This window comes from Lepus europaeus, chromosome 9 (assembly GCF_033115175.1).
Source record: "Lepus europaeus isolate LE1 chromosome 9, mLepTim1.pri, whole genome shotgun sequence".
Classification (NCBI taxonomy): Eukaryota; Metazoa; Chordata; class Mammalia; order Lagomorpha; family Leporidae; genus Lepus; species Lepus europaeus.
The window spans coordinates 74,392,988-74,418,424 of NC_084835.1; the positions used below are offsets into that span (position 1 = coordinate 74,392,988).

The 25,437-nt window shown below is 39.9% G+C and overlaps 1 protein-coding gene across 3 annotated transcripts in view; it reads left to right on the forward strand.

The window, feature by feature from the left end:
• PSMA8 (proteasome 20S subunit alpha 8) overlaps positions 1-25,437 on the forward strand; it is a 71,930-nt gene that overhangs the window by 19,765 nt on the left and 26,728 nt on the right. The window contains exons 2-5 of one of the 3 annotated variants that reach the window (XM_062200241.1): positions 4,097-4,223; positions 8,677-8,683; positions 17,103-17,238; positions 24,099-24,221. In XM_062200241.1, the coding sequence (XP_062056225.1) occupies positions 4,097-4,223; positions 8,677-8,683; positions 17,103-17,238; positions 24,099-24,221 (393 nt within the window). The remainder of the gene's footprint in view (positions 1-4,096; positions 4,224-8,676; positions 8,684-17,102; positions 17,239-24,098; positions 24,222-25,437) is intronic. The other 2 variants (XM_062200242.1, XM_062200243.1) reach the window with 2 other exon arrangements.

The following is a 25,437-nucleotide window of genomic DNA, read 5'->3' on the forward strand; positions in this document are numbered from 1 at the left end:
ATGCCATTTCCAATTAACACCAGGGTTTTTTTTTTTCATTTCCAATTATCTTTATATACAGAAGATTGACTCAGTATATAATTAGTAAAGATCTCATCAGTTTGCACCCACACAGAAACACAAAGTGAAAAATACTGTTTCAGTACTAGTTATAGCATCACTTCACATTAGACAACACATTAAGGACAGATCCCACATGAGATGTAAGTACACAGTGACTCCTGTTGCTGACTTAACAATTTGACACTCTTGTTTATGGCGTCAGTAATCTCCCTAGGCTCTAGTCATGAGTTGCCAAGGCTATGGAAGCCTTTTGAGTTCGCTGACTTCAATCTTATTCAGACAGGGTCATAGTCAAAGTGGAAGTTCTCTCCTCCCTTCGGAGAAAGGTACCTCCATCTTTGATGGCCCCGTTCTTTCCACTGGGATCTCACTCACAGAGATCTTTCATTTAGGTCTTCTTCTTTTTTTTTCTTTTCCATGGTGTCTTGGCTTTCCATGCCTACAATACTCTCATGGGATCTTTAGCCAGATCCGAATGCCTTAAGGGCTGATTCTGAGGCCAGAGTGTTGTTTAGGACATCTGCCATTCTGTGAGTCTGCTGTGTATCCCGCTTCCCATGTTGGATCCTTCTCTCCCTTTTTGATTCTATCAGTTAGTATTAGCAGATACTTGTCTTGTTTGTGTGATCCCTTTGACTCTTAGACCTATCAGAGCCATCGATTGTGAACTGAAATTGATCACTTGGACTAGTGAGATGGCATTGGTACATGCCACCTTGATGGGATTGTATTGGAATCCCCTGGCACATTTCTAACTCCACCATTTGGGGCAAGTCCGATTGAGCATGTCCCAAATTGTACATCTCCTCCCTCTCTTTTTCCACTTTTATATTTAACAGGGATCACTTTTCAGTTAAAATTTAAACATCTAAGGATAATTTTGTGTTAATTACAGAGCTCAAGCACTAGTACTAGAACAACAACAACAACAACAAAAATACTAAAAAGGATAAAGTATTACATTGTACATCTAGAGTCAGGACAAGAGCTGATCAGGTCATTGTTTCTTATAGTGTCCATTTCACTTCAACAGGTTTCCCCTTTGGTGCTCAGTTGTCACTGATCAGGGAAAACAAATGATATTTGTCTGTTTGTGACTGGCTTAATTCACTCAGCAAATTAGTTCTTTTGAAGTGTCCCATAAGTCTCATAGGCCTTCACTATTTTTCATTCTTTTTTTCTTTTTATTTCTCTAACTCATCTTCCAATAACCTGTCTGAACCTGCCAATTCTTCTGATTTTGTCAAGAAACTGCTGATGCTCTCTATGGAATTTTTTACTCAGTCATTTTGTTCTTCAGCTCTAGAATTTCTGTTTGCCTCATTTTCATGGTTTCTGTCTTTTTGTTGGCTCACTTTATTCATATATTGTTATTCATATATTCCTGATATATATATTATTCATATATTCCTGATATCGTTTAGTTGTCTGTTTTCTCTTGTAACTTTTAAAAAAAGATTTATCTATTTGATAAGTACAGTTACAGAGAAAGAAGAAGAGACAGAGAGGTCTTTCATCTGCTGTTTCACTCCCCAGATGATTGCAGCTGCCAAGATTGGGCTAGACCAAAGCCAGGAGCCAGGAGACTCTTCTAGGTCTCCCACATGGGTACAGGGGTCCAAGCTCCTAGGCCAACCTCTACTGCTTTCCCAGGCATATTAGCAGGGAACTGGATCAGAAGTGGAGCAGCTGGTACTTGAACCTATGCCCATATGGGATACTAGCACTGCAGGCAGCAGCTTTGCTAGCTAAACCACAACATGTGCCCCAGTAGTAACATTTATCTATTGAACTTTTTTCAGTAACACTACTTTTAACTTTTTCTTCAGATTATAGACCTTCATTTCTTTGTATTCAATTACTGGTACTTTATTTTGTTTATTAGTGATATTATATTTCCCTGATTATTCATGCACTTTGTGAACTTGCATTGGTATCTACACATTTAAAAGTAGGCACATCTTCCAGCCCTTACAAATTTGCTTTACCAGGGGAAGTCTTTCACCAGTCAGCCTATCCAGAGATTCTGAGTGGGCATGCTGCCATAGTCCTTAGATGTGCTAGCTTGGTGCCTGGGTTAGCAGTTAAATAGCCTTAGCATGTAAGTCCACAAGGACAGTAGCTCACAGAGTTGCAGTCTATGATGAAGTCATTCCACTCTGCTTCTATCACATGGAGGGTATCTGTCTCTTTGAACTGTAATGTTTTGGCTTGGGAGAAAGGTGACAATTTCATGAGAAACTATCTTTCCTGACCTCATCAATGCTTCTTATTTCTGTGGTCAGTCCTAGTGCTAGAGTTTCTCACCTGTGTTCCTTTGTTCTTATGAAGCTGTTTTCCTGCATGATTGTTCAAATTGACATTTCTCCTGGCAGATGAGTACTAGAAAACTACTAGTCCGCCATCTTGCTGTGGTGACCCGTAATGTTTTCTGTGAATAATCTCTTGTTTTAAATTTTTAATCAGCTTTCCTACATAAGAATTATTGGTCCTTTCCATGATTTAGAAAGCTAAATAGGCTAATCCTCCACCTTCCAGCACTGGCACACCGGGTTCTAGTCCCGGTCTGGGCACTGGATTCTGCCCCGGTTGCCCCTCTTCCAGGCCAGCTCTGCTGTGGCCCGGGAATGCAGTAGAGGATGGCCCAAGTGCTTGGGCCCTGCACCCCATGGGAGACCAGGAGAAGCACCTGGCTCCTGCCTTCGGATCAGTGTGGTGTGCCGGCCGCAGCGTGCTGGCCGCGGCGGCCATTGGAGTTTGAACCAACGGCAAAGGAAGACCTCTCTCTGTGTCTCCCTCTCTCACTGTCCACTCTGCCTGTCAAAAAGAAAAGAAAGTGTTATATTTGCACATTTAAGATTGTTATGTAGTATCCAAAATTTCGTAAAAAAAAGAGGAACATTTCCACTTTTATCTGTATTATAGACTAGCATAGGAATTACCCTAACAGAATGCATGTGTGAAACTCTTGGGCCTATTACTTGTTTTTGAAGGACAGTTCTCTTCTGAAATAATTACTGAGAATATGGCAGTATTTCCCCTCAAGTTCCTATTTCAGAACTACTACTTTATACATTGGTTACAATCTAATTTACAAAATTAGATTTTCTACCCATTTTCTTCAGAAAATGGCCAGCGAGGAAAGAGCCATAGTTCTTCCACTTGTTTCCTTCTTGTTTAAATGAAACTTTCTTTATAAGTGATACAGGGTAAGGATATTTAGTGTTCTCTTGGCTGCTTATGGCCCTGTCTTGATTCATTTGGGCTGCTATAACTCAGTGCCATAGAGTGGGCAGGTTAAAAACAATAGAAACTTATTTCTCACAGTTCTAGCAGCTTGGAAATCCAAAAATCAAGGCCAATTCAGCATGTGATGGGAACCGCTTCCTGCTTTATAGATGACCCCTTCTTGCTGTATCCTCATGTGACTGAGGGGCAGACAAGTTCTCTTGTACCTCTTTTACAAGGTCTAATTCTATTAATAGCATTCCATCCTCCCTACCTTACTTACCACTTCTCCAAAGTCCTACCTTCTATTGATATCACTTTGGGGATTAAGTTTTCAATATACGAATTTTGGGGGATAATAAAGCAGCCTATAATTCCTCTCCTTCCAAATTGCAAGATGCATGAGAGAGTTTTGCAGAAGTTTTTCTACTTTTCTTTCCTATTTTTACTGCCATAGCTGGTACTACTTACTCAATAAGGAATCCATATGGATTACCCTCATTTCCTTGCATGTTGGTTGAAAATCATACTATATTTTGATAGTGCTTTTTCAGGTTTTTTTTTATGAGATTAAGACACTCTTTTAGTTTTAACATTGGTTGAATTTTCGTTTGCTATTTCTACCTAGTTGCATTCTTTACTTGTTTGAGGAATGAACAATAAGCCTGTACCTGTACAACTGCTTCCCTAACAGTATACTTTTCTCATTTTTATTGTATGTTTGAAGAAAAACTTTTACCTCTAAGTCATGTGTAAGGATGACTTAAATTTAAACTTCAAACTTAAAAATAATCTTTATTGACAGGTTGGAATTCGGGGTACCAATATTGTTGTGCTTGGAGTAGAAAAAAAATCTGTTGCCAAGCTTCAAGATGAAAGAACTGTGAGGAAAATTTGTGCCCTTGATGACCACGTCTGCATGGCTTTTGCAGGTACTTATGGATCTACAGTAATGATGCATAGTTCTTTAGTGCATTAGAGCAATACAGTTGGCCCCACTACCATAGTTGTGCTGTATTTATACAACATATGGTCTCTTACTCTGTTAGTAAAAAGAAATGGTATACTGTATTTCATTAAAGAAAGAAACCCACGACTTTTAAAACCAAGATTTCTGATAATGAACTGTGATAAAGCATAAATGGTAAAACAATGCATATTATTTTCATCATTTTATGTTGCTATTATGAAGCTCAGAGTTCTAGTGGTTCAGAAGCATGGTACCTGTAACCTGCTGACCCCCTACTTCCAATCCCAGCTGTGACACAACATGACAACATGTAACAACATGATAGTAGTTAATGCAAGAGAAAGAAAGCATATGGTAAAACAGGATGGCAGGGGCAGGCTCTGTGGTGTAGTAGTTTAAGTCGCTGTCTGCAGCAGTAGCATTCCATATGGGCACCAATTTGAGTTCCGGCTGCTCTACATCTGATCCAGGTTCCTGCTACTGCACCTGGGAAAAGCAGCGGAAGAAGACCCAAGTGCTTGAATCCCTGCCACCCATGTGGGAGACCCAGAAGAAGCTCCTGTCCTCTGGCTTTGGATCAGCCCACCTCCGGCTCTTTCAGCCATTTGGGGAGTGAACCAGTGGATGGAAGGGGTGTGTGTGAGTGTGTGTGTGTGTGTTTGTATGTAACTCTGCCTTTCAAATAAATAACTCTTTAAAAGAAAAAAACAGGATGACAGAGAGATTCAGGGACCAGGCTGGCTCTTATTAGAATAGTGTACTCTCACAGAAACTAACTGTGATCCCTCCAGAACCACGTTAATCCCTTATAAGAGTGGCACTCCCAAAATGCCTAACCACCTTCCACCAGGCAACACTTAACGGTTCCACCACATTGAAATCCAAGCGACTAGCACATGTGACTTTGGCAGAAGACACACTCAAAACAAGCTACACCATAGCACCTCTCTTAGAACTTTTAATAGCTGTTTCCTTTTTAAGCTTTTTATTTTGTTTGCAAGACAAAGTGATAGAAAAAAGACAGACAGAGCTCTTCCATCTGCTGGTTCACTCCCTTGATAGCCACAAGAAGCCAGGAGCCTGAAACTCCATCCAGATCTTCCACATGGGAGTCTAAGTTCTTGCACCATCTTCGACTGCTTTCCCAGGCACATTAGCAGGGAGCTAAGTTTGGAAGCAAAGGAGCCATAATCAAATCTGTGCTACAACCTGGGATGCCAGCGTTAGGACAGCTTAATGCACTGTGCCAAAATGCTGGCCCCAAAGCTTTTTATTTTGAAATAATTATACATTTACATGAAAAATGGGGGAAAAGCAGATTGCCCAGTTTCCTTCAATGGTAACATCTTGAAAATCAGTAAATTCACATTCATTCAATCCAAAGAGCTTATTCAGATTTGACCAATTTTATTGCCTTCATTTATGTGTGTGTATATAATTTTATTATACTTCTCACTTGCGTAGATTCGAATATTTATAACCATAGTCAAAATCTACAATTTGTCCATCACCACAAAGCTACCTCATGCTGTTTCTTCCTCCCATCTCTAAGCTCTGATAACCACTGGTCTATTTTCCATCTATATAATTTTGTCATTTTGAGATTGTTAAATGAATAAAATCATATATAAAACCTTTTTTCTCATCTCGTATAATCCCCTTGTAATTCATCCAAGTTGTTGCATATATCAGTAGTTTATCCCGTTTTATTACTGATTAGTATTCCATGATAGAAACAGTAACTCACTACTAAAGGATACTTTTTGCCTATTACAAATGAAGTTTCAGTGAAAATTTCTGTGCAGGTTTTTGTGTGAACATGTATTTTCATTTCTCTGGGATAAAACCCTAAGAATGCAATTGCTAGATTATATGGTAATGTAAGCTTAATTTTAGCAGTTACTGCATAATTATGTTCCAGATTAACTGTGCTGGTTTACATTCCAACTAGTAGTGTATGAGTGATTCATTTGTTAAAAAGATTTATGTATGTATGTATGTCTTTAATTCTTTATTTGAAAGGCAGAGTTAGAGAGAGAGAGAAAATCTCCTATCCGCTGGTTCAATTCCTAAATGGCTACAACAGCCAGAGATGGTCCAGGCCAAAACCACAAGACAAGAGCCTCATCTGAGTCTCCTATAATTGGCAGAGGCCCAAATACTTGGGCCATCTTCTGCTGCTTTCCTGAGTACATTAGCAGGGAGCTCGATTGGAAGTGGAGCAACCAGATCTCAAACCAGTGGCCATACGGGATGCAGCACTGCAGGCAGCTGTGTCACAGCACTGGCCCCCAAGGAATTCATTGTCCTCTGCATCTTCAACAGCATTTGGTGTTGTTACTTTTTTTTTTTTTTAACATCTTACCAGGTGTGTAGTTGTCTCTAATTGTGAATTTAATTTGTATTTCCCTTGTGACTTATGAGATTATACCTATTTTCAAGCGTTTATTTGCTTTTGTACAGTGAATCTGATGTGTCTCATCATTTTTTTGCTCACTGTTTTTTTGCAACTAGAAATTCATATTGATGTTTAAAAGCTTCATCCAGGGGCCAGCGCCATGGCTTACTTGGTTAATCTTCTGCCTGTGGCGCCAGCATCCCATATAGGCGCCAGGTTCTAGTCCCGGTTGCTCCTCTTCCAGTCCAGCTCTCTGTTGTGGCCCAGGAAGGCAGTGGAGGATGGCCCAAGTGCTTGGGCCCCTGAACTCGCATGGGAGACCAGGAAGAAGCACCTGGCTCCTGGCTTCGGATCGGCGCAGCGCCAGCCATTGTGGCCATTTGGGGGGTGAACCAACGGAAGGAAGACCTTTCTCTCTGTCTCTTTCTTTCACTATCTATATCTCTACCTGTCAAATAATAAAAAAAAATCTTCATCCAACAAAATATATTTTATTTGCTGTCTTACAAATGGAGTCATCTTGCCACAAAACAAGTCTTAAAGAATGTAAAAATGTTGAAATCATAAAATCATGCAAAGTATCTTTTCTGATCAAAATGGAAGTAAAAATCAATAACAGAAGGAAAAATTCACAAATATATAGAAATTAAACAATGTATTATTTACTATGTTTCAAAGAAGAGTATCATAGGGGAAATTAGCAAATATCTTGAGAAAAACGAAAATAAAAACACACAGATGGTATTTGCACAGCAGTTAAGCTGCCTGCATCCCATAGTAGATTCCTGGGTTCAAGTTCTAGATCTGCTTCTAATTCTAGCTTCCTGCTAATGCACACCCTAAGGGGCATCAGGTACTGAAGTGTGTGCCACCCACGTGGGATACCCAGATTGACTTCAGCCTGGCTCAGCCCCAGCTATTATGGGCATTTGGGACGTGAACCAGTAGAAGAAAGATTACCTCTCTCTCTCTACCTTTCAAGTAAAAATTAATAAATTTTACCAATAAAATGGAAAGATGGCATTTCAAAACCTGTGGTATATAATGAAAGAAGTGCTGTGTGACATATTCATGGCTATAAATATTTGCATTAAGAAAGAGTCTCAATTCAACAGCCTAACTTTATTCCTTTAAACTAGAAAAAAAGAGAATCTAAATCTAAAACAACAGAAGGAAGTAATAAAGATAGAGTCAGACGTTAAGAGAGGGGGGGGGGGGAAGGGAGAGAGCACAGCAAGTGTGCTAATAGAAAAACAATAGAGAAAAGAAAATTCAGAGTTAGTTTTTTGAAATTAATAAAACTTATAAACCTTTAGCTATACTAAGAAAAATGAGGAAAATTCAAAATGAGAAAAGAAAATGGGGACATTACTGCGATTTTACAGAAATAAAAAATTTTGATGGAAAGCTACAGTATAACATCTCCAAATCTGAAAATCTAAAATTCAGAAAGCTGCAAAATCTTTTTTGTGCTCAACTGGTAAAGTCTGTGCAAATATTCAAAAATCTGGAAAAAGCCCAAATCTGAAGCAGTTATAGTCCTAAACATTTTGAATAAGGGATACTTAAGGGGCCGGCACCATGGCTCACTTGGTTAATCCTCCGCCTGCAGCGCTGGCATCACATTTGGGCACCGGGTTCTAGTCCTGGTTGCTCCTCTTCCAGTCCAGCTCTCTGCTGTGGCCCAGTAGGGCAGTGGAGGATGGCCCAAGTGCTTGGGCCCCTGCACCTGTTGGGAGACCAGGAAGAAGCACCTGGCTCCTGGCTTCAGATTGGCGCAGCGCCAGCCGTAGAGGCCATTTGGAAAGTGAACCAGCGGAAGGAAGACTTTTCTCTCTGTCTCTCTCTCTCACTGTCTATATCTCTGCCTGTCAAATAAATTAGAAAAAAAAAGAATAAGGGATACTCAAATTTTATGAACAGTTGTATACCAAGAAAATTCTTTGGAAAATGCAAATTATATAGAGTTATTCAATAGCATGTAGAAAATATCGACATATCAAAAACATTTAATCAGTTATCACATGCCAATTAAGAAAGTCAAATACCTAATGGCTTCACTGGTGAATTCTCCCAAACATTTAAATAGATTAGCACCAGTCTTAAACTTTTCCCAAGAATTGAAGAGGATCTAACACTTTCAAACTCATTCTAGGCCAGCTTTACTATGAATATCAGAATAGAAGACTTCAGACCAATGTCCCTTTGTGAACACTGTGGGACAAGGTACTTAGAAAGTAGCGATTTATTTTGGCTTACGGTTCTGGAAGGTCACAGTCCAAGATTGGGCAGGCCCCATTGGTTCAGACTCTGGTGATTATAGAGCATCACATAGTGAGAGATGGGGCGCTTAAGTATCTCTCTATATGAATATGGCTTCTCTCTTTGAAAGGCACATTAAGTTAATTACTACCTATGATCATCACCAATATCCCATATCAGAGCACCATTTCTAATCGCAGCTGCTCTGCTACCAAACCAGCTCTCTGCTAATGCTCCTGGGAAGGCAGCAGACTATGGCCCAAGTATTTGGGACCCTGCCACCTATTGGGGAGACCTGAATAGAGTTCCAGGCTCCTGGCTTCAGGTTGGCCCAGCCCTAGCCATGGCAGCCTTTTGCATAGTAAACCAGCAGATGGAAGGTATTTTTTTCTTTCTCTATTTCTCACTCTGCCCTTCAGATAAATAATAAAGAAATATTTTTAAAAATTGGAAGGACTTTCCTATTTATAGATGGGCAGATTTAATATTGTTAATAGGTTAGTACTACCCAAAGCAATCTAAAGATTCAATACCATCCCTATCAAAATCCCAATGACTTTTTCATAGGGGAATAAAAAAACTATCCTGAAATTCATGTAGAATCTCAGGAGTCCCTTAGTAGCCAAACAATCTTGAAAATGAACAAAATTGGGAGCAGTTTCTGGCATAGCAGGTTAAGCCTCCACCTGTGACTCTGGCATCCCATGTGGGCACTGGTTCAAAACCCAGCTGCTCTATTTCCATCCAGCTCCCTGCTGATGCACTTGGGAAAACAGTGGAAGATGGTTTAAGTGCTTGGGTCCCTGTCCCCTTGTGGGAGACCCAGAAGAAGCTGTGGGCTCCTGGCTTCAGACTGGCCCATCCCCAGCCATTGGTGACCATTTGGAGAGTGAACCAGTGGATAGAAGATCTCTCTCTAACTCTCCTCCTCTCTCTCTAACTCTGCCTTTCAAATAAATAAAATATAAATCTTTGAAAAAAAATTAGAGATCTCATAGTTCTTGATTTAAAAATAAACTACAAACCTATGATAATCAAAATAATATCATCCTACCCTAATATAAACATTTAAACCAATGGTATTGACTAGAGAACCCTGAAACTCTTGCGTATGTGGTCAAATGATTTTCAACAAGGGTGCCAAGACCATTCAGTGGAAAAGGGCAATCTTTTCAACAAATGCAAAAGAACAAAGTAACACACTTATCTAATACTATGTATAAAAATGAATTTAAGAACTAAAATTATAAAACATATAGGAAAATTTCTTGAGATTGGGTTTGGCAGCGATCATTGCATCTAACAACAAAGCACAGACAAAAAAAAAATCTGCACTATAAAATTTAAAACTATGCCAAAATCAGCACAGTGAAAAGACAACCTATAGAATGGAAGGAGATATTTGCAAGTCATATATTTGATAAGGGATTAATAGCTGTAATATGAAGAGAATGCCCAAAACATGCAAAACACAACCAGTGCAATACACAAATGTGCAAAGAACTTTAATAAACATTTCTCCAAACAAAACAAAAATTTCTCCAAAGAAGATATACAAATGACTGTTATTTGAAAAGATGATCAACAGCACAAATTGTTAGTGAAATACAAATCAAAAATCACAAGGAGACACTACTTCATACCAGTTAGGATGGCTGTTATCAAACACCAACAAAAAACAAGATACAAAGTGTTGGCAAAGATACAGAGAAATGGAAATCCTCATATACAGTTGGTGAGGATATAAAATTGTACAGCCAGTATGAAAAACAGTATGAAAGTTCATCAAAAATTAAACATAGAATTACGTGATCCAGCATTTATACTTCATTAAAAAATTGAAAGTACAGATCTAAACAGGTATTTCTACAACTCTGTTCTTAGTATTATTCACAACAGCCAAAACATGAAAGCAACCCAATGTCTATTGAGAAATGAACAAAGAAATAAAATATGGCACGTACAAGAGTACTTCAGAAAGTTCACAGAAAATGTAAGTTTTGGGACTGGAAATGTGGTACACTGCTAGTTCAAATCCCAACCACTCTGCTTCTGATCCAGCATCCTACTGTTGTGCCTGAGAAGGCAGGAGGAGATGACCCAATGCTTGGGCCCCTGCTACCCATATGGGAGACTAGGATGGAGCTCCTGGTTCCTGGCTTCAGCCTGGCTCAAACCTGACTGTTGCAGCCATTTGGGGAGTGAACCAGCAGATGGAAAATCTCTGTTTGTCTGTCTCTTGCTAGATATGTCTTTCTGTCACTCTGCCTTTCAAATAAGTAAATAAATATTTTGAAAATAAAATATAAGTTTATTTTGGTGCAACAAATTTTGAAATCCACAGTTTTCTAGTATGCACATTTTCCCTGAACTTTTTGAGGATCACCTATGCACATAATACACTGTAATTAAGCATTTTAAAAAAAGGAAATTCTGATACATGCTATAACATGTATGAACACTGAAGACATGGTAAATGAAATAAGCCAGTGATGATAGTACAAATACTATGATTCTGCTTACCTAGGCTACCTAGAGTAGTGAAATTCACAGAGACTGAAAGTAGAATGGCATCTGTCAGGTCTTGGGGGGAAGAAGAGAATAGAGTTGATGGGTACAAAGTTTCAGTTTTGTAGGATAAACAGTTCAAGAGGTAGGTGATGGTGATGTTTGCACTTTGTGAATGGGATGGTGTCACTGAGCTGTACAGTTAAAATGGTAAGTCCTGCCCGGCGCCGTGGCACAGTATGTTAATCCTCTGCCTGCGGCGCCAGCATCCCATATGGGCACCGGTTCTAGTCCCAGCTACACCTCTTCCAATCCTGCTCTCTGCTACGGCCTTGGAAGGCAGTGGAAGATGGCTCAAGGGCTAGCTTGGGCCCCTGCACTTGCATGGGAGACCAGAAAGAAAAACCTGGCCCTTGGCTTTGGATCAGCACAGTTCCGGCAGTTGCAGCCATTTGGGGAGTGAACCAACAGAAGGAAGACCTTTTTCTCTGCCTCTCCATATCTCTGTAACTCTAGCTCTCAAATAAATAAATAAATTTTTTTAAAGTGCTAAATTGTGTATTTTATCACAATAAAAATAAGAATTAGAAATCATTTTAATATAAATGATGGGTAGTACTTTAATTTCTGATAGGAATACATTTCTTTTTTTTTTCTTAAAGATTTTATTTATTTATTTGAGAGGTAGAGTTACAAACAGTAGAGGAAGAGACAGAGAAAGATCTTCATTCCGTTGGTTGACTACCCAAATGGCTGAAACAGCCGGAGCTGCGCCAATCCGGAGCCAGGAGCTTCTTCCAGGTATCCCACGTGGGTGCAGGGGCCCAAGGACTTGGGCCATCTTCTACTTTCCCAGGCCATAGCGAAGAACTGGATTGAAAGAGGAGCAGTGGGACTAGAACCGGCACCCATATGGGATACTGGCGCCGCAGTTAGAGGATTAACCTAGTGTGCCACAGCACCAGCCCAAGGGATACATTTCTTTAAGATAAAAATAATATGTGGGGGCCGGTGCTGTGGCACAGTGGGTTAACACCTTGGCCTGAAGTGCCAGCATCCCTTGTGGGCACCAGTTCTAGTCCTGGCTGCTCCACTTCCAATCCAGCTCTCTGCTATGGCCTGGGAAATAAGTGGAAGATGGCCCAAGTCCTTGGGCCTCTGCACCCACGTGGGAGACTTGGAGGAGGCTCCTGGCTCCTGACTTTGAATCGGCGCAGCTCCAGCCGTTGCGGCCAATTGTGGAGTGAACCAGCAGATGAAAGACTCTGTGTGTGTGTGTGTGTGTGTAACTCTTTCAAATAAATAAATAAATCTTTTTAAAAAAAAATAACATGTGTATCTGTTTTTTTTGAAGTTTCAATCTTGTGTTTATAAACTTTATTTCCTAACTCAACAAAAAATGAGAATACTTTCATGATACAAAAAGCAAGAACATCTTTTTATCAATAGCTTCTCTGAAAGGAAAAAAACAAAATAAAGCAAACTATGAAGTGAAGAGGGACCACAATGCTCTCAAAGTAGAAATGCGTGATTTGCGTATAAACTTTAAAGTAGCAGGCTACCTGATTATTCCAGGTGGTAGAAAAAGCAGTATGAGGCAGGATATAACAGGTGAGACTAAACAGACCAAAGTACTAATCAGATAATTCACTATGGCTTCTCTTTCTCTTTTGACTTCTCATCAAGTATGAAGTAAAGAAGGACTGCTCCTTCCCTGTGCAGGAACAATAGAGAATAAAAAAGGGAAAACTTGCTTTACACCATGTTCCCAAAATAGTTCATATATGGTAAGAAATTTAGAAAAAATGGCCGGTGCCACGGCTCACTTGGCTAATCCTCCGCCTGCGGCGCCAGCACCCCAGGTTCTAGTCCCAGTTAGGGTGTCGGGTTCTGTCTCGGTTGCTCCTCTTCCAGTCCAGCTCTCTGCTGTGGCCGGGGAGTGCAGTAGAGGATGGCCCAAGTTCTTGAGCCCTGCACCTGCATAGGAGACCAGGAGGAAGCACCTGGCTCCTGGCTTCAGATCAGCGCAGTGTGCTTGCTGTAGCAGCCATTTAATGGGGTGAACCAATGGAAAAGGAAGACCTTTCTCTCTGTCTTTATCTCTCTCTCTCTCACTGTCTAACTCTGCCTGTCAAAAAAGAAAATTTAGGAAAAGCTATACTTCCAACTCAAATGATTTAAGGACAATTATAGATTAAACATATCTTTTAACTGTAGTAATTTTCCATTCAAAAAGAATGTATCCTGGGTGCTCAACTTCTGATACAGCTCTCTGCTAATGGCTTGGGAAAAGCAGCAGAAGATGGCCCAAATGCAGAGCCATGCAGAGCCCCTGCAACCATGTGGGAGACATGGAAGAAGCTCCTGGCTCCTGGCTTTGGACTGGCCCAGCTCTAGCCATTGGGGCCATTTGGGGAATGAACCAGCACATTTAAGATCTCTCTCTCACTTGGTCTCTCTCTCTCTCTCTCCCCTCCCTCCCTCCCTCCCTCTCTCTCTCTCTCTCTCTCTCTCTCTCATAAGCCTTTAAAAAAAGAAGTGAAGTAGCCAGGACTTGAACCACCACTCCAATATGGGATGCCAGTGGCACGATTAGCAGCTTAACCTACTGTGCCATAACAATGGCCCCTGTTTGAAATATTTTACAAAAAAAAAAAATCAGAAAAATCCATATAATTCCATTTTGAAAAACATTAACTTTTTTTTTAAACATTTTTATTTTTGACAGAGTGGACAGCGTGCTGCAGCTGGCATACCACGCTGATCCGAAGCCAGGAGCCAGGTGCTTCTCCTAGTCTCCCATGTGGGTGCAGGGCCCAAGGACGTTAACTTTTTAATTTATAATTATTTTATACTTTTAATGTTTAGAAAACAAGCCTTAAGAAAAAGTGGAAGAATTGGGAAAAAAAAAAAACTTCATGTAGCATGTGGGATTCTGTTTAATAGTTGGAATTTCATATTATAATCTTCAAGGTAAAGTTATCACATCAATTTAAAAGCAGAGGTGGATGCTTGGTACAGTGATTAAGATACCACTTAAGATGAGACACCTGCATCCCATATCAGAGTGCCTAGGTTAGAGTAGTGGTTCTGCTTCCAACTCCAGCTTCCTGTTGATTTACACCCTGGAAGATAGTGATGATGCTTAGCTGCTTGGCTCCCTGTCACCTATGTAGGAGACCTGGATTGAGATCCTGGCTTCTGGTTTCATCTTGGCCTACCCCTGGCTGCTGTGGGCAATTGAGTAGTGAACCATTGGATGGAATAGATAGCTCTCTGTCTCTATCCCTCCTTCTCTCTCTCCTTCTCTTTCAAATACATTTTTAAAAAATTTAAAGCACTACATTGAGAGCTCATTTCTTCTATTGATTGCTTATTTATGAATTAAAAAGAATTATAATTTGAAATGTTTTCCCTAGAATTTTACCTTTTTTGCCTGTCCAGTTATTGATTAGTGCAATTGGCAGGTTTATTTAAAAAATTATTTATTTGGAAAGCAGAGTTACAGAGAGGCAGAGAGAGAGAGAGAGAGAGCGAGCAAGCATCTTCCATCCACTGGTTCACTCCCTGAATGGCCACAACAGCTAGAGCTAAGCTGATCTGAAGCCAGGAGCCAGGAACTTCTTCTGGGTCTCCCACGTGGGTACAGGGACCCAAGCACTTCAGCCATGTTCCACTGCTTTCCCAAGCACATCAGCAGGGAGCTGGATCAGAAGTGGAGCAGCCAGGACTCGAACTGGTGCGGATATGGGATGCTGGCACTGCAGGCGGAGGCTTTACTGGCTACACCACAGCACCAGCCCCACATTCATATTTTTATAAGTATGCTTAATGTTTCTTCAGTTTTGGTTTACATTCACATTGTGAAGGGGAAAGACTTAGAAATATTCTTTTTTTTTTAAGGTTTATTTATTTATTTGAAAGAGAGAAAGTTATACAGAGGAGTGTCCGAGAGAGAGGTCATCCATCCACCAGTTCACTCCCCAATTGACCGCAACAGCTGGAGCTGGGCTGATCCAAAGCCAAGAGCCAGGAGCTTCTTCTGGGTCTTCCACTAGGGTGCAGGGGCCCGAGGACTTGGACCATCTTCCACTGCTTCCCCAGGCCATAGCAGAGAGCCAGATCGGAAGTGGAGCAGCTGGGTCTCTAACCGGTTCCCATATGGGATGCTGGCGCTTCAGGCCAGGGCGTTAACCCACTGCACCACAATGCTGGCCCCAGAAATATTCTGATCATATTTCTAACTGAGTGAAGCTTTAATCCATAGCAAAGAATAATTAGTCTCTTGCCATTTCTCTCTCAGATAACATTTACAAAGAGAAAAGAATCAGTTTCTCTCCCTATAACTGAGTATCTGATTATAATTTTTTAAAGATTTATTTTAGTTATTTGAGTGGCAGAGTTAGAGAGAGAGAAAGACAGAGGTCTTTGATCTGCTGGTTCACTCTTCAAATGGCCACAATGGCCAGAGCTGAGCCAATCTGAAGCCAGGAGCCAGGAGTTTCTTCCAGGTCTCCCACGCGAGTTCAGGAGCCCGAGCACTTGGGCCATCTTCACTGATTGTTGAGGCACTTTAGCAGGGAACTACATCAGAAGTGGAACAGCCATGATTCCAAAGTGGAGCAACCTAGAGCCAGTATGGGATTCCGGCACCACGGGCAGAGGCTTAACCTATTACACCACAGCTCTGGTCCCTCTGATTATAATTTATACCTCCCTGAGGGTTGGATAATTGTAAAAAGTGGATTATTCTGAGAACTTTGTCATTATTGAGTAATGCTGACTGTCTCAGCAATTGAAGGTTCTTCCAGGTTTGTAGAAAAAAGATTTGAAATAATAAGAGAAACGAGTTTGTGAATGCAAAAAGCTAATGATTACATGAGAAATCGCCAAGTTTCCAAGATTTTGTATATGAATTCTTTTTGCCATTTAGTGAATAGTAAGATAGTGGGCAGAGAAACAAAATGGCCATGGAAAAATCAAATGCCAAAGTCTTCATTTGCAGCCATTGCATCAGTTAAAATTTATGGTCAATTTATCAGTCTTTTGATAGTGCTGTGGTCTAGATATGGTCTGAGAATCCAAGGATTTATGTGTTGGAAGCTTGATCCATAGGGTACACATTAGCAGGAAGCTGGATTAGAAGCAGAGCTAGGGCACAAACCCGGGGATTCTGATGTTGGACGCTGATATCTCAAGTGGTGACTCAGCTATTGTGGCAAACACAGTCCTCAGAAATGAATTTCTGGGGCCAACAGTGTGGCACAGTAGGTTTAGCCACAACCTGGCACACCAGTATCACATATAGGCACAGGTTCGAGTCCCAGCTGCTCCACTTAGAATCCATCACCCTGCTAATGCATCTGTGAAAGCAGTAGAAGATGGCCCAAGTGCTTGGACTCCTGGCACCCACATGGGAGCACCAGATGGCTTTCCAGGCTCCTGCCATCAGCCTGATCTCTCATTACTGAAGTAGTCCCTCAATTTAAATTCCTTGAGTATATAATAAAGTAGTACTCTTGTGTCATAAGAAGCAGTGTAGTTTATGATAAGTGTTTAAACCATTACTTTTTAAAACCATCTTTATAAACTAAATAAGAATCATCCAATTAAGTCTTGAAATAAATCAGAATGTATGACAAGTGTCACTTCATTATGAATGAATGAATTTACTATTTTTATAGGACTGACTGCTGATGCTAGAGTAGTAATAAACAGAGCTCGTGTGGAGTGCCAGAGCCATAAGCTTACAGTTGAGGACCCGGTCACTGTGGAATATATAACTCGCTTCATAGCAACTTTAAAGCAGGTAAGCTTTTTTACCTATTCTAACATTTCTTTTTTCCCATCATTATAGGTCATGTCCTAGAAATACTATAATCACTTCAATTTAGTTATTCTATTAAATTCCTTATTCTTTCACATTCTTATTTATATCTACCCTCTCATTCCAGTAGAATGGGCTCGATTTCATCACTGCCAGTGTAATCAATGTCGATTCTAGGAATATGCTAAAAATTTTTTTTTAAAGATTTATTTATTTATTTGAAAGTCGGAGTTACACACAGAGAGGAGAGGCAGAGAGAGAGAGAGAGAGAGAGAGAGTCTTCCATCCAATGGTTCACTCCCTAATTGGCTGCAACAGCTGGAGCTGTGCCAATCCAAAGCCAGGAGCCAGGAGCCAGGGAGAGAGAGAGAGAGACTTCCATCCAATGGTTCACTCCCCAATTGGCCGCAACAGCTGGAGCTGTGCCAATCCAAAGCCAGGAGCCAGGAGCCAGGGAGAGAGACAGAGAGAGAGACTTCCATCCAATGGTTCACTCCCCAATTGGCCGCAACAGCTGGAGCTGTGCCAATCCAAAGCCAGGAGCCAGGAGCCAGGGAGAGAGACAGAGAGAGAGACTTCCATCCAATGGTTCACTCCCCAATTGGCCGCAACAGCTGGAGCTGTGCCAATCCAAAGCCAGGAGCCAGGAGCCAGGAGCCAGGAGCTTCCTCTGGGTTTCCCATGTGGGTGCAGGGCCCAAGGACCCGGGCCATCTACTGCTTTCCCAGACCACAGTAGAGAGCTGGATTGGAAGAGGAGCAGCCGAGACTCGAACCAGTGCCCATATGGGATGCAGGCGCTTCAGGCCAGGGTGTTAACTCACTGCACCACAGCAAGAATATGCTAAAATTTTAAAAGACAAGGAGCTGGGGCCGGTGCTGTGGTATACTAGTTAAGGCCGCCGCCTGTAGTGCTGTATTCCATATGGGCACTGGTTCAATTCCTGGCTGCTCCACTTCTGATCTAGCTCTCTGCAATGGCCTGGGAAAGTAGTAGAAGGTGGTCTAAGTCCTTGGGTTCCTGCACCCTCATGGGAGACCCGGAAGAAGCTCCTGGCTCCTGGCTTCGAATTGGCACAGCTCCAGCCATTGTGCCCATCTGGAGAGTGAACCAGCAGGTGGAAGATTCTCTCTCTCTTTCTCTCTGCCTCTGCCTCTGCCTCGTCTCTCTGTAACTCTTTCAAATAAATAAATAAATCTTTTTTAAAAATTTAAAAGAACAGTTAGTCTGATCTTTCAAGATAATTTTTTTTATCTTTTATTTAATTAATATAAATTTCCAAAGTACAGCTTATGGATTACAATGGCTTCCCCCCCCCCCATAACTTCCCTCCCACCCGCAACCCTCCCCTTTCCCACTCGCTCTCCCCTTCCATTCACATCAAGATTCATTTTCTTTTTTTTTTAACTTTTATTTAATGAATATAAATTTCCAGTGTACAGCTTATGGATTACAATGGCTTCCCCCCCCCCATAACTTCCCTCCCACCTGCAACCCTCCCCTCTCCCGCTCCCTCTCCCCTTCCATTTGCATCAAGATTCATTTTCAATTCTCTTTATATACAGAAGATCAATTTAGTATAAAGATTTCAACAGTTTGCACCCACATAGAAACACAAAGTGAAACATACTGTTTGAGTACTAGTTATAGCATTAAATCACAATGTACAGCACATTAAGGACAGAGATCCCACATGAGGAGCAAGTGCACAGTGGCTCCTGTTGTTGACCCAACAAATTGACACTCTAGTTTATGGCGCCAGTAACCATCCTAGGCTGTCGTCATGAGTTGCCAAGGCTATGGAAGCCTTCCAAGTTTGCCGACTCTGATCATATTTAGACAAGGTCATAAAAGACAGAGTGAGGATAGTAACCAATGATCCTAAGAGTGGCATTTACCAGGTTTGAACAATTATACAGCATTAAGTGGGGAAGAGGACCATCAGTACACACATGTTGGGAGTAGAGCCATTGGTGGTAGAGTAGAGGTTTTTGTCATCCACAGTTATATATGATCTGCTGCTCATAAAACTAAAGCGTTGTTGGTTCTGTGTTTAGCTGTCCTCCTATAGGTTCCTATGGACTTTTTCCAGCCACTTTTATTGTATTCAGTACTTTGGGATGGCTCTGTAAACAGATGAAGCCAATAATGTATTAACAGTACCAACTGAGAGAAAGTATGGTTAACTGAGGTTACTAAAAACAAAAAGCAATTCAAATCAATTGGCAATCTGCAAAAAGAGTTAAAGATTTTAAAAGCTATTATTAAAATTGCTATATTGGTCTATTATGCTATATTATATGTGTGTACATATTGTATGTCCACATGGGGAAATTTTATTAAGAGTTTTATTTTAAATGGCTTATAGATAAGATTGTCCATAAATTTAAGCTGCTAAAATCAATCAAAGATACATTTTAATTTGTGGGACCTGAATCTGTGTATCATATGTTTTAGACTTGTTGGTAGAAAGAAACTAAAAACATTTTAGATGGTTGTGCTTAAGTTTACTGGCTAAACAAACTACACCATGTTAGATATTTAAGAGGTGTTTTCAAATACATGATTCTTAAAATTTATAGAAGGCATTGAACCTTCTGGTAAATGTTTTCTTAAGTTGTTATCTAATGGTTGAAACAGTTTGCTAAGTATTCATGTGATATTGCTATTGTCAGCAAGCGATCTAGGACTTGCTCCCTCATTTCACTATTCTAAGCCCAACTTGTTCTTTCATTTCTCTATTCTCTTCAAGGTAGGAAACTAATTCTATTATGAAGGAATCTGTAGGATGCACAATTTAATCTTTAGACCTTATAAAAGAGATGGCTAACATTTTTCTGCAATAGCACAGCCAAAATAAGAACTTAAATAATAATCTCATAGCTAGATTCACTTCGCCATCAGCGAAGTATACAGTAAGTAGAAAAAACCTCCCTTTCAGACCAAAGGGAAAGAAAGTTTTAAAGTGAGAATATAATTTTCCTCATGGGCATTGTCTACCTTAGAAAAACTACTACAGAACATGCCTGTGACTATAGACTTGTAGTTCAGGCCACCGAAGATTAGAGATGGGACTTGGGCACTCCCTTGACTTGCATCCTCTGGCCTGCTTTAACACAAACCAGGAGGAAAAGAAAGCTCGGCATCAGAAGCAATGGGTGGCAGGCCTATTAATGGCTGATCTGTACAGTGATCTGCCCTCAAGGAGACCCAACAGGCCAGTCCACTGCAGTGGCTTTCAATGTGGTAAGCCTGGGCTTCAGCAGAAGTCAGCTTGTGAAGAGCCCTGGCAGCTCTGCCAAGAGTTGGATCACTGGAAATGGACCTGCCCTGGAGTCGAAGGATGCCCAGGTCAGAGCCACAGATCTTATTGGCTCTAAGCTGAAAAGCCCTTCACTCAGCCCAACTTCCAAAGCGACCACTGCAGCTGAGGAGACAGCCAAGTAGGGTCAGCAACATTGCAGGCAGAACTGTAAATTTCTTGTTAGAGATGCCCCCTGCCTTTACCTGGCCAGCTCTCCTCCCAGGCCAGCCAAGTAATGAAAGTCAACAGAGTGCCTTCCCCTAGGAGGTTCACACCTCCCTTAGGATATACCCCATGTGAAGAGATAGATAGGTCTGGGCCTCTTAACTTACAAGGCCTAAAGCCCACCAGATTATTATCAAGCCCCTTCTATCAGGTTCTATTTGCCTCTCAATCAGAAAACTTAATTATAGCTTAGACAGCACCTTTCTTAGCTCCTCTAATAATGACTCTGTCCTTTGTTCTAGGCCCTGTCTAGTGCACTTGGGCCTCATTCCTTTGTAAAGATTCATTTTCAATTCTCTTTATATACAGAAAATCAGTTTAGTATATATAAAGATTTCAACAGTTTGCCCTCACATAGCAACACAAAGTGAAAAATACTGTTGGAGTACTAGTTATAGCATTAAATAACAGTGTACAGCACATTAATGACAGAGATCCTACATGATATTTTTTTTAATTTGATTAATTTTCTATGTAATTTCCAATTTAACACCAAGGGTTTTTTTTTTTTTTCATTTTAAATTATCTTTATATACAGAAGATCGATTCAGTATATACTAAGTAAAGATTTCATCAGTTTGCACCCACACATAAACACAAAGTGTAAAAATACTGTTTCAGTACTAGCTATATCATTACTTCACATTGGACAACCCATTAAGGACAGATCCCACATGGGACGTAAGTATACAGGTAATTTTTTTAACTTCTAGAGATACTAATAATAATAACAATTCTTTCAGGTTTTCCAAATTAATATCTATTATCCTTAATTCTACAAACTTAAGTGCAGCTGATCAGGCTTAGATATGGCTTGTTCTGAATCCGTGGGTAGAAGTGTGGCTTCATATTAAGTATGATCATGATGTGCACATGTATTTTTTTCACTTAAGTTATATGTACTTTATATATAACAACATTGTCCATGCAATTATTTTTACTGTTTTCATTTAATACTGCTTCTAGTTCCTTTTTGATGATTTAGTTATACTGTTTTCTATTTCTTTCATAAACTGCCCCACCCTACCCCACTACTATAATAGCATCACTCTATCTTGGACACAACATTTTGTTTTTGCTCTTTGAATATTATATTGTTAAATTAATTTTTAGTATGGGATTACTAGATTTGAGATTGTAATTGATTCTAATACTCTTGTTATATGTGGCTAAATTGCTTCCTAGGAAAATTGAACCAATTTTTATTGTGCAAGTAGCGATGTGTAAATGTATCCCTGAAGAATCATCAACATTGGGTTTTTCATTTTTCTTTTATTTTGCAAATAACTATCACATTGTACTTCAATAGTTGTTTTAATTTGTGTTTTATAATTAGCAGTAAGGCTTAATTTTTTTCACATCAGTTTGCTATTTTCATTTTTGCGAGTGTAAACTATCTTTCTTTTAAGAGACACTTGAGTGGTTAAGTGTGGTGCAAGAGCCAAAATATGGGGCATTGAATTCTTCTTAGTACCTTGGGGAATCTATTTAGCTTCCTTTTGTTTCAGTTCTCTTATTTATAATTTTTTTTTTTTGGACAGGCAGAGTTAGACAGTGAGAGAGAGAGACAAAGAGAAAGATATTCCCTCCATTGGTTCACCCCCCAAATGTCCGCTATGGCTGGCACACTGTGCCAATCCGAAGCCAGGAGCCAGGTGTTTCCTCCTGGTCTCTCATGCAGGTGCAGGGCCCAAGCACTTGGGCCATCCTCCACTGCCTTCCCAGGCCACAGCAGAGAGCTGGACTGGAAGAGGAGCAACTGGGACAGAATCCAGTGCCCCAACCAGGACTAGAACCTGGTGTGCCGGCACCACAGGCTGAGGATTAGCCTAGTGAGCCATGGCGCTGGCCTTATAAAATGGTTCTTATAATAACATAGATTATGTTGAGTTGTAGTAAGTCATTTAATACATAATACATTTCAAGCTTTTAGAGCACATTTTGGCGTGGATTATACCATGTGTCTCTGTAGAGACTTAAATAAACCCTGTACTTTTTATATTGAAGTTTTAACAAAATTGCCCTATTTGGGATTTTTAAATTAATTAATTCGTGTTATAAGAAAGTCCGACATTTTACATTATTCTACTTTTCTATTTTATTTGCTTTGATTTTCCCAGGTTTTAAAAGGCATTCATCAGGAAAAGGTGGAGACAGAACATTGTATACATAGGATTCCCCATTGTAGCTTTTAGATTTCCTTCTAGAATATCAGGGCTATACATAGAATATTTATGTAAACATAGTCATAAGTCTCTAACCAAAGGTATTGCTGCTGGGAAGGCCTGGGGCCCTGGGGCAGAAGATAGATATCTCATGTGTACCTTTGTACTTTCAGATTATTGTAACCCTATGCATATATTAGTTTTTCATTAAAAATTCATTAAGCAAATAAAATAAATAAGCCTCTCTTCTACGAGTGTTTATAAAACATTTTCTTCATACCTAGATCTGAAATGGAAACATTAGAAAGTAAGAAGAATTTAAATTCTGTTCCTTAAGAGTTTACTTATGTTCGTAGCCAGCTATTTACATTCAAACACTGAAGTGGCTTATAAATATATAAAATTTAAGAATGTAGATACGATACACATATAAGACAAGGGAGAATGGTAGCATAAAGCTGTTTCCAGCCCCTGACATATCTGGGCATAGTTAAATTCTCAGAGTTATCTGAAGTTGTCTGTAGATTCAGTCCTTGGCTTTTTGTCAGTACCACCTGTTTGCAAGCCTTCAAGCAGTACCAGTCTCAGTGTTAATTCCACCCTTTGGAGCACAAATCCTGGAAGTTCCCTGGCACTAATATAAAAAGAAATAAAATTGGTTTCCAGCACCCCGTTGTTTTTTGAGAACAAAGTAGGGTTCCCCACTCCAACTCTGTCTCCTCCAAGAGAAACAAAGATTTTCTTGTCCTGGAACTGAAAAATATTGTAGTTTGATTTTTAAGTAGAGATAGGATAGTACATAGTGAACAGAAAGCACAACCCCTGGAAATCAGCTTTACTGAGAACGAAGAAGCTATGGCAAAAATACACAGTTCTCTGGTATATTTAAGAGATTGCAATATAGTTAATTATGTTACCAAAATGAATACATAGAACAAGAAACCAATTCTAAGCAAACTTGGGATTTTATTTTACAAATTGTATACTTTAATGATTTTAAAATTTTATCTTGAGTTGAGCATTAACAGTATCTAAAAATATGTAGCATAAGAATCAGGAAGGTTGATCATTTCACAGCAATGCTTTATTACTAGGATTTTTAATTTATAAAGAATAGTGTTATCCTAAAAATACTTTTTATCTTTCAGAAATATACTCAGAGCAATGGACGAAGACCTTTTGGTATTTCTGCCTTAATTGTAGGTTTTGATGATGATGGTATCCCAAGATTGTATCAGACAGATCCCTCTGGTACCTACCATGCTTGGAAGGTGAGTCATGAGTTTACTAATTTGTTCTAGAAGTTGAGTAACTATTCACTCTGAATGCCTTATAGCTTTCAGGGACATGACAGAATTATGTTGCATTAAAATATTGATGGTAACACAAGCTTCATAAATTTATCCATTTAGTCAGAAATGATGATGGCTTTGGATAGGTAACATCTTGGCTTATTGATCCCAGGTTCTTTTCTTACCTCTTGAAAAGATGTGACAAACTCAAGAGTCTGTAAATGGCCAAGTGAAATACTGTAAATAATTCCTATTCATTGTACATTCTTTCAAATTAGTGTTGCACTATATAGATGCCTGCTTAGAAATACTCTCCAGGAAGCCTTGTTTGTTTTGTTGTTGTTGATTTTCATTAGCTCTTTATAGATTCTGGATATTAGCTGTTTATCAGTTTCACAGTTTGCAAATAATTTCTCCCATTGTGCTGGTTGCCTCTTTATTTTGCTGCGTGTTTCTTTTGTAGTACAGAAGCTTCTCAGCTTTATGTAATCCCATTTGGCAGTTTCACTTTGATAGCCTGTGCTCCTGGGGTCTTTTCCAAGAAGTCTTTGCCTGTGCCAATGTCTTGAAGGGTTCCCCAATGTTCTCTAGTAATTTAACAGTATCAGGTGATAGGTTTAGGTCTTTGATCCATTTTGAGTGGATTTTTGTGTAAGGTATAAAGTAATGGTCTTGTTTCATACTTCTGCATGCAGAGATCAGTTTTCTCAGCACCATTTGTTGAAAAGACTGTCTTTGCTCCAGCGATTGGTTTTAGCTCCTTTGTCAAAGATAAGTTGGTTTTACATGTGTGGATTGATTTCTGGAGTTTCTATTCTGTTCCATTGGTCTACATGTCTTTTTTGCCAGTACCAGGCTGTTTTGAAAATGATTGCACTATAGTATGTCTTTTTTTTTTTTTTTTTTTTTTTAGTTTTTATTTAATGAATGTATTTTTCATAGGTACAACTTTAGGAATATAGTGGTTCTTTCCCTCATACCCACTCTCACCTTGACTCCCGTCCCACCTCCTTCTCCTTCTCCTCCCATCCCCTTCTTCATTATGGTTTATTTTTAGTTTGATTTTTATATACAGAGGACAACTCCATGTTAAGCACAGATTTCAATAGATTGTACCCCCACACACACAGACAACATATAGAGTGCAGTTTGAGAATAAGATTTGCAGTTAATTCTCATAGCACAACTCATTAAG